At 41.4% G+C, this 10209-nt stretch overlaps 1 protein-coding gene across 2 annotated transcripts in view; it reads right to left on the bottom strand.

The window, feature by feature from the left end:
* PIH1D3 (PIH1 domain containing 3) overlaps positions 1-10209 on the bottom strand; it is an 80868-nt gene that overhangs the window by 44874 nt on the left and 25785 nt on the right. For both annotated transcript variants that reach the window (XM_027845577.1, XM_027845578.1), the window contains exons 2-3: positions 9749-9857; positions 2673-2745 (exon numbers count right to left, since the gene is read on the bottom strand). In XM_027845577.1, the coding sequence (XP_027701378.1) occupies positions 2673-2745; positions 9749-9857 (182 nt within the window). The remainder of the gene's footprint in view (positions 1-2672; positions 2746-9748; positions 9858-10209) is intronic.

Here is a 10209-nt window from a genome sequence, read left to right on the forward strand (position 1 = left end):
CAGGGTCACATGGCTAGTAAGTGTCTGAGGCCAGATTTGAACTCAGGAAGATGAGTCTTCCAGACCCCACACCTGCACTTTCTCCACTGTGCCACCTAGCTGTCAGACTCATCTTCACTATGACCTTGAGACCATCATCCCTGCTTTGGCCTCACCTTTCTTCCCTTCACAGACTTACCTGGAGTTAACCAGTTCAACTATGCCTGAGCTTCTACCCTGGAAGCCCTTGCCCCCTTGTCCTTCTGCTGCTCAACTCTGAGTCACTCCCACTATCTGCCTTCTCTGTTCCTACTAGTACTGAATAATAATAATAATGACAACAACAATAATAATTATAACTAATATCTACATAGTATTTACTATGTGCCAGATACTGTGCTAAGTGTTTTACAATTATTATCTTATTTGATTCTCACAATAACCCTGGGATGTAGGTGTTATTATTATGCCTGTTTTACAGATAAGGAAACTGAGGTAAACAGAGGTAAAGTGACTTGCCCAGGATCACCTAGCTAGTAAAAATCTGAGGCTGAATTTGAACTCAGGGCTTCCTGACTCCAGGCCCAGCACTCTATCCACCAAGTCACCTACTAGCAGAACACTGCTGAAGGAAAGGCTGGGTTCTCTCTAAATGCACATTAGCTGATCTTCACTGGGGTCCCACTGCTGTACAGCGACATTTTGATCCCTCCCAGATGGATGCTACCCCAATCACCAGAGAAGCTGCTCCACACTTCTACTTTTCTTGAGCCCCACTCTGCCCATCCTACTTCACTGACAACTGGAAGCTATCGTGATTACCCTCATCTAGACTCCTTCAAACCCCTTCTACATGACTGACAACCCTTCTCAGCCCCTTTGCTCCAGGCCCTGAGGAAGAGACAGCCTTTCACCCACTTCTGCCCTTGACCAGATCCCCTCCCGTCTCTTACCAGAGTTTGTCCCAATGGTCAGAGAATTCTCTTCCTCCTGTTTGACGGCTCCATCTCTACTGGCTCCTCCCCAGTTGTCTACAAACATTGCTCAGGTCTCCTGGCTGTCCCTGCCATCCCTTAAAGCTATTGCTCCTCACTGGCAAACTTATGGAAAGAGTAGTATATACTTGGGGGCCTTCACTTCCTCATTACCCACTCACTTTTCAGCCTCCTGCAAACTGACTTCTAACCCCATTAACTCAATGGAAATGGCTCTCTCTGAGGTGCCTAAATTGTCTAATCTGATGGCTTTTGCTTTTCACCACCTTCATTTCTCTGCAGCTTCTCACACCTTTCATTAATTTCTCCTCTTGGCCACTCTCCTCAGCTTCCATGACACTGCTCTTTCCTGGTGTTTCTCCTTCTCGTCTCCCTCACTGGATCACCATTCATCTGCTGCTCCTTAAGCAAAAGTGTCCTCCCAAGGCTCTGTTCACAACCCTCTTCTTGTGTCTCTATATCCTCTCCCTTGGTGATTTCATCAGCTCCCATGGATTTAAGTATAATATCTACAAAAGTATTCCTAAATCTAGATACACAATCTGAATCTTTTTTCCAAACTTTAGTTAGTACATAGTACACAGTAAGTACTATATAGATGTTAGTTATAATTAACATTACCATCATTATCATTATTATTATTATTATTATTATTATTCATGGTAGAAGGAAAAGAGAAGGCAGATAGCGGGAGTGACTCAGAGTTGAGCAGCAGAAGGACAAGGGGGTAACAATCTACTGGATGTCCCATTGGCATCTGAAACTCACCACGTCCAAAAAAGAACTCATCTTCCTCTCCTATCCCAGCCCCCCCCCAATCTACTCACCCTTCCTTGAAATTTTCCTAGTTCTCTTGAGGGCACCCCCATCCTCCCAGTCATCTAAGTTTTCAAACTCAGAGTCATTCTGGACTCTCCCTTCTCCTATTCCCCATATCTAATCAGTTTTCCAGTCTTGCCAGTTCTACCTTCACAACATCTCTCACTTGTCCATTTGCATGGCCACCATTTGAGGCCCTCATCCACCCTCTCCTGGACTATTGCAATGGCTTCCTAATTCCTAATTGGTCTCCCTGTCCCCAGTCTCTCTCTTCTCTGATCCATCCTCCAAATAGCTGTGAAAATAACCTTCCTAAAGTAAGGATATGATGATCGGGTTACTCCTCTGCTCAAAACCTTTCGGTGGCTCCCTAGGGCTTCTAGGAGAAAATACAGGTTCCTTAGCCTGGTATTTAAGGTTCCCAATTACCTAATTCCAACATAACTTCCCAGCCTTATTTCATATTCTTCTTTACACACTCTGCGTTCCAGCCAAACTGTACTACTAACTGCTCTCCAACCCCACCCTCCACCTCTGTGTATTCACACAAACTGTCCCCTGTGTCTAGGATGCTTTTATCTCTCCTTTTCAGAATCCTTATCTTCCTTCAAAAGTCCACTCCAGTGCCATCACCTAAATGTTGTGATTCTGCCCCTTGTTTGAGCCCTCTTGCCTCCAATGACCAGGGCTTATGCTTATCTGTGTCTATCCCAGTAGGATGAAAGCTCCCTGAGGGCAGGGGCTGTTTCATTCTTGCCTTTGTATTCCTGGTTAGCACAATGTCTGGCATAAATAGGGGCTAAATTGAATTGAAGCACTACTATTAAGAAAGCTATCAACAAACACTGATTATGTTTCATGTTTTATTGAGCAATATACCTTTGGATTCTTCTTTCTTTGCTGGTCCAATATTCCCAGGGCTCAAGGCTCCAACAGCAGATGATAGATATGACTGAAAGAGTCCACAATTGTGTAAGTAATATTTACACAGCTCACCTGGTTATTAATGATTTGAATTTGATGATTTTTAACTCTAGATCTAATTTATTACTTATCTCTGATACAATAATAATATCTTACCTTGGCACAATGATTTTATGTTTACAAAGCACTTTCATATCTATTATCTAATTAAACCCTCATGAAAACCCTCTGTGATTTTTTTTATACCATTTACAGGGTAGGGAAACTGAGGCTCAAAAAGTAAGGACCCAATTGGCACATGACAGACTTAAACTTACGGGCCTCTGACTCCTGGTCTGGTATTCTCTCCACCGAAGTAAATTGCTACTATTCTCCCAAGAGGAAAAGTGACAAGTTATTATTTTGTTTGCAGTATCTGGCTTCTATGTCCTTGCAGACCTTTAACACAGAGATGATTGGCTCTGGACATCAGACCTCTAGCTGGGTCAAAGGGGATGCAGCGTTTAGTGCTTCCTGGGGCAAGGTTTTGAGTTGCTTTTCCAGAATGGTTGGACTAATTCCCAGCCAGGCCAACTGTGCATGAATGTGCCTGTTCCCTCACAGTGTTTCCAACAATTGTCATATTATACACATGTTGTTGTTTTTTAAAGACCAAGTTCAGTTTCATAGGCAGTCCTCTTTTTTATTCTTTATGGATTGAAATGTTTATAATAAAAAAGGAAATTTTTAAAGGGGCAGATGGGGTGATAGTATTAGGAACTGGAAGGGGGTCAAGAAAGATGAGGACTAAAGCTCTCATTGTTGTAATGGAATTTGTCATTTCTACCTTCACGACATCTCTCAAATACATCACCTTCTCTCTACTCACAATGCTTCCGGCCCAGTGCAGTTTCTCATCACCTAAAACTTGGACAACTGCAATAGTGCTGATGGGTCTGCCTGCCTTGATTCTCTCCCTACTCCAAGCCCACGCAGCTACCAAAGTGATCTTCCTAAAGTGCAGGTCTGACCATGTCAGTCAAAAAACTCCAATGGCTCCCTAGTACCTCTAGGAAACCCCTCTTCTTGGCATTGAAAGCCCTTCACACCTTGACCCCTTCCTACCTTTCCAGTCGTCTTATACTTTACTCCCTTCTATGTACTCTGTGATCCAATGACACCAGACCCCCTGCTGGTCCTGTTGGATTCCTGCGTGAGGAACCCAACAGGACCCTCCATCTCCCAATTCCAAGCCTTTACACTGGATGAACTCCATGACAGGAATGTTGTCCCTCCTCACCTCTGCCTATTGGCTTTTTCCAAGACTCAATTAAAATCTCACTTTGGTCAAGAGATTTTCCCACAGGGTTCCAGCCTTCACCCAAACTGCTGCTGCCTCCCCTCTGGGATGATCATGGGCTTACACTGCATGTATGTTGAACTTTTTGTAAGCTGAATGTGCATACTTGTTTGCACGTTGTCTCCCCGATTAGAACATGAGTCCTGGAGGGCAGGGCCTATTTTTACCTTCATGTCCTCAGCATTTAGGGCAGTGCCTGACACATAGTGAGTGCTTAATAAATGCTCGTTGATTGATTGATTGATTGGACCAAGGTTCCAGAGGTAGTCCAAGAACTAAGTTGATATTCCAGGTGTTCTCCACACTAGAAACAACTGAATTAGTCTAGATTCATTCAAGCATCTATTAAACACTCACTATGTTTGTCAAGCACTGTGCTGGGTGCTAGGGACACAAAAACAAAAACAGCTGAGTCAAACTCAAATAGAAACAGGGCCACCAAACCATATATTGCTGCCGGCTGCATATTGACTTAGAAAACCACAAAGTAACATTATCTATGTTCTACTGCAATTTTATTTATTTTGTTAAATATTTAGTTATTTTGTTAAATATTTCCCAATGACATTTTGATCCAGTTGTTTGCAATGAGCATGTTGGACATCTCTGCTATAGAGAACCATCTATTTACCTACTGGAGTCACTAGGTAACAGTCTTTTACTTATTTTTACTTATTTTCCCAGAAGGCATACCTGTCCGGAAAATAAACCTGTGGATTTAAACAGCAGTAACTTCAACCTGGTACCTGAAAAAGTACTGAAGCGTACATTCATTTTTTTGAGAAGGGGGATGGCAAGGCAATCGGGATTAAGTGACTTGCCCAGGGTCACACAGCTAGTAAGTGCCAAGTGTCTGAGGCCAGATTTGAACTCAGGACCTCCTGACTCCAAGGCCAGTGCTCTATCCACTGTGCCACCTAGCTGCCCCTACATTCGTTTTTTAAAATCCCATTTTAGTGCATCTTTTACATCACCTAGATTCCTGTCCCAGAATGCCACCCCTCATAGTAAACAATTTTTTAAAAAGAAAAACCAAGAAGAAGAAAAATGTTTAGTGAAACTGATCAATATATCATAAAAATCTGACATTATCTGCCATATTCCAAACCCATGGAACCCCTACCTTTGCAAAGGAATGGGGGAGGTGTCTTCTCCTATCTCTTCTTTGAATCTAAGCTTGTTCTTTGTAATTTAGCAATATTCTTTTTTTTATTGTTTTGGGGTTGTTGTTCTTTCCATTTACATTGTTGTAGTCATTGTGTATTTTGTCTTCCTGGCTCTGCTCACTCCACTCTGTATCAGTCTTCCCATGCTTCTCTATATTCATAATATTCATTGTCATAGTCCATTACATCTGTGGCCCACAGTTTGTTTAGCCATTCCCCAATCAGTGGGCATCTACTTGGTTTTCACTTCTTTGCTGCCACAAAAGGGGCTGTTATAAATATTTTGAAGTCTGCAGGACTTTCTTTTTATCACTGACCCCCTTGGGGCATACATATTATATACATTTTTATGTGATAATCCCAATTCTGTAATATATGTTGGTCTTTTTATCGGTAACTTTGAGGCCTTTTGATAAATTAGCAATGGCTGAAATACTAATAGCCAGTAGAAAGTCTTTTTAATGCCTCCTTCTACAGAACATTAAAATCAGTAGAAATAAAGCCTTGAAAGTTCTTGATAAAATTAACATGCTCTCCATGGGCTTTACTGATTGGATCAGTCTATTGGAACAGAGAGGGGAGTTTCAGCTTACTAATTTAACGAAGACAAATTATTAAAAACTTATTTCTCAAATGAAAATATCAAACTGGGTAATAACAGCATTCAGAAGCTTCTGGTAATTGCTGTCTATTATTTGAGCCTGTACCAAAGAACCACGGCCAATAATTTAAGCAATTTGTCCTTGTTATCCCTACCACTTTGTGAAATGGAAGAGACTTAGACTACTCTTGGTATAAAATCTTTGATGTGTTGTTGAAATTATCTCAAAGAAACTTGAAGTCCTGTCCCTGACACCTAATGGCTAGCTGGGTGACCTTGGACAAGTCACTTAATGTCTCACTGTTCTGGGCAGCTCTCATAGTCTAAGGCTATACATTGTAGAGAAGTTACCCATTTGCATTGTTAAAGGGAGTTCTCTCACCAGAAGTCCTCATGCCAATGAGATCATAGGTCCCATCCCGGTCCCTAGACACTTTCAAGTCCCTTATGAGTTTTTTAAAAAAAGTAAGTACTTTCTTTCTAATCTTAGGAGTTCTTGACAGTTTTCAGTGAGGTTGGCACAAACAAACTAATGCGCAGAGAAGAAGTCTCTTGCTGTGACAAAGAGTAGGCTTTAAAAAAAATCATTCTGGTGATATTTCTTCAGCTCCCAAATGAACATATGCTAAAGAAAAGACAGCAGCTTTTCTATTGCAAAATTTAATTGCTTATTAATAATATTAATTCCATATATTTGTATAACATTTCACAATTTATAAATCCATTTTTTCAAACATTATCCTCTCCAACACATCAGTGCTACAGTAGCTGAATGACTGCTTATCTCCAGTTTGCTTATAACCGAGACATACAGAATCATTACCTTATGACAATAATTTCCCACTATCAGCTATGTTATTCATTGAGATCAATCATCTCACTCAACAAACATTTATTAAGGGCACATAGTAATGTGCCAGGCCCTGTGCTAAGTGCTAGGAATGTAAAATAAGGCAAAAGGCAGTCCCTGCCCTCAAGTTCAGTCGAATGGGGGAGACAACATACAAACAACTATGACAAACATATCTGATATATGACATATGACATATGACAAGACATATAAAGAGTAAATGGAAATTAACCTCAGAGAGGAAGGGACTAGCAACTAGGGGGATCAGGAAAGGTCTCCTGCAGAAGATGAGATTCGAGCTGAGTCTTGAAGGAAGCCAAGACTTCCTTCTAAGAAGCAGAGGGAAAAGGGGAGAGTATTCCAGTCAAGGTGAACAGCCGGTGCAAAGGCACAGGGATGGGAGCTGGATTGACAACCAAGAGAAACAGCAAGGAGGCCAGCATGGCTGGATCACAGACTGTGGGGGAGAGTAATGTGTAGCCTCACTTTGTGTTCTCCTGAGTTCTTGGTTTTTTCCCCCTAGAACAGAGCTAGATGTAAATAACTATCCCTGTGTTTAAATGTTCATGGTGATAACATTTTGCAGTAGGGTAAATCCTCCTCTCTGGCTCTGCTCCAGTTCAAATTGTCCCTTCCTTTCATTTGCAGTCTCTGTAGGGCAGCAGACTTGATTTCCATCGATGTCTTTAATGATACAGCCCTGGACCATTTTCAGGAGGTGGTCTCCAGGCAATTATTTTCCTGCTGTTTCAACTAAATAAGCACAGAGGAGCCCATGTACCTAATTCTCTTCTAGCTCCCTCCTATTTCTTTTTCCTGTGTCTTGCTTTTATAGATTCTAAGCACTTATTAATTTCCAGCTTTCTCACTTCGTTTTATTCTTCCTACACTTTTTCCTGACTAAAACTTTCTGGTTTCTGAACCTGACCTCTTCTTCCTAGCTCCCAGATAATTATATTCTCCTCCTGTGCAAATTCCATTTCTACTTTATGACTAATCTAAAGTCTACCCTTCTCTACCAAATTTACCCTAGAGGGGGAAACTCAAGGACTCAGTGACTATCTCTACAATCTAATGGTAATGAACTTGCCGTTCATCCAGATTATATGTCTTTCCAAACTTGGTAAATGAATGCTTTGAAAGGAATATACTGGTCTGGTGCATATGATGGTGGGATTCTACCATTTCATGGGAAAACAATTTCCCAATTCCCATAATGAAATGCTTCATTAAAAAATACAACAACAATAAAATGAATTTCTTTCAGATCCATGTATTCTGTGGTATTCCATAGATTTCTGGTAAACATTTATTTGCCCTCATGTAGACAGTTATCTAGGCAGGATTTACTATTATACAAAACTGAGAGGATAGCATGAGAATATTCCTGTTATCTTGGAAGCACTGGGATGGCCAAAAAGAAGCTGTCAGAGGGGTCCCCTAGTAGAGCTGTAGGCCATCTGGGATCCCCTCCCTGACTCAAAATACCCCTGACTTGCAGTTCTATTTAGGAAAACACTGGAGAACCATTTTTAGGCTCAAACTAGGCCTAAAAATACTCTGTCATTTGGCCCTGTGCCTGTATCCATTTTTTTTTTGGTTAGGCAATGGGGTTAAGTGACTTGCCCAGGGTCACACAGCTAGTGTCATGTGTCTGAGGCCAGATTTGAACTCAGGTCTTCCTGACTCCAGGGCTGGTGCTCTATCCATTGTACCACCTAGCTGCCCCCTGTATCCACTTTACAGGTAAGTTAGGATCAGGGGAGTAGGGAGAGGGAAGTTTGGGACCTAAGGAATACAGTATAAATGAAAATGTTATTTCATGTAAACACAGCAAATAGTTGTCAAGAATTATTTGACAATAAATATAAGGATAAACATTTTGAAACATGGTTGTTAAATAAAATGTGATGTGTGAGTATACTGGGTTATAAGAAATGATGAATAAAAGGAATACAGAACAGCATGAAAAGATATATGAAGTGATGCAAAGTGAAGTAAGCTGAATGAGGAAAACAATATATAGTCATTCAACAAGCTTTCATTAAGTGCTTACTTGCTTACTCAATCAATCAATCAGTAAACAGTTATTAAGTACCTACTCTGTGCCAGACACTCTGCTAAGTGCTGGGGATACAAAAAAGGGCAAAAAACGTAGTCGTTAACATCAAGCTCACACTGTACATAAAAGATATGAACAAAATAGATGGATGGTACTCTCACAAGTAAGACAATTAGCAGCTGAGAGGATTGGGAAAGGCCTCCTGCAGAAAAAAGGATTTGAGCTGAGTACTGGAAGAAGGAGACAGGGGTTAGATGGGAAAGGGAAGAAGGGACCAGGTTGGGAAGAGCTTTCAATGTCAGAGGACTTTCTATATTGTCCCTGAGGTAATAGGGAGCAACAATGACTACAGTAAAAACAAAAGAACAACAACAACAACAAAAACTGAATGCTATGCAATCCAATCAAGCTTGGTCCCTAAGAAGAGAAGAGAAGAAAGAATGCACCTGCTTCCCTTCTCTGCAGAGATGGGGGACTGTGGGTATGGAGTACTGCATACCTCTCAGACTTGTCTGATGTGGTGGTTAGTGCTGTTGAACTTATTGTCCTCCTCTTTTGTATTCTTTTGTTATAATGGGTGGCTCTTGAGAGGAGAAAGGGAGAGGAGGGAGGGATATATTGGAAAATGAAGGTAATTTAAATCAAAAGATATCAATAAAAATGGGAAAAGCAATTTAAGCTGTCCCTTCTTTCCAGAGAGAGAGGGAGAGAGAGAGAGAGACAGAGAGACAGAGAGAGAGAGAGAGAGAGACACAGAGAGAGAGAGAGAGACACAGAGACAGAGAGACAGAGAGACAGAGAGAGAGAGAGAAAGTGGTTGTTGCAACCATAGTTACATCTATGCTTTCCTACACAGTGTTTGGGAAGATTTGTTTGGAATGTTTACCAGAACTGTTCTGAAGGTTATTCTTCTGTCCATGCTCTACAATAATTTCTGAGCCCACCTCTAACATGGTAAGGCAATGACCCGGTCTGCTAGCAACCTAACCCTGGATCCCTGTATAGATACTTACCACCTGCTCCAGGTCATCCTCCTCCTCTTCAGGAGAGCTGAACAGCTTGGAGAAAGCCTGCAGAGCAGAAGCTGAAGTCATACTCTCCAGATCCATGTCTTTTGCTTTCCTATGGTCAGGAGGACACAACAACCAAGACACATTTTTTTTCGATTTTGTCCAAATACTTTCTTCACCAGGTAACAAACAGATAAAGAAATACTACTTGTTCTCCTTGTTACCACCCCCCAAGAATATTCTCCCCCTGAATTATTTCACTGTCTTTTGTTCCTCCTAGAGACATTTTGGTGCCTCTCAGACAAGGGCTGAGCAGCAGGTTCAGGCCTTTGCCCTGCTTCCCTCAGCTTCTACACTTTTACCTTAGTTCGGGGATCATTTAATTGAACATCTACTATATGCACAGAACGGTGTTAGGTAATACAGGGTATTTTAAGAAAATACCTGGGGCAGCTAGGTGGCAC

Source organism: Vombatus ursinus, unplaced genomic scaffold, assembly GCF_900497805.2.
Source record: "Vombatus ursinus unplaced genomic scaffold, bare-nosed wombat genome assembly UNPS02014982.1, whole genome shotgun sequence".
Lineage (NCBI taxonomy): Eukaryota > Metazoa > Chordata > Mammalia > Diprotodontia > Vombatidae > Vombatus > Vombatus ursinus.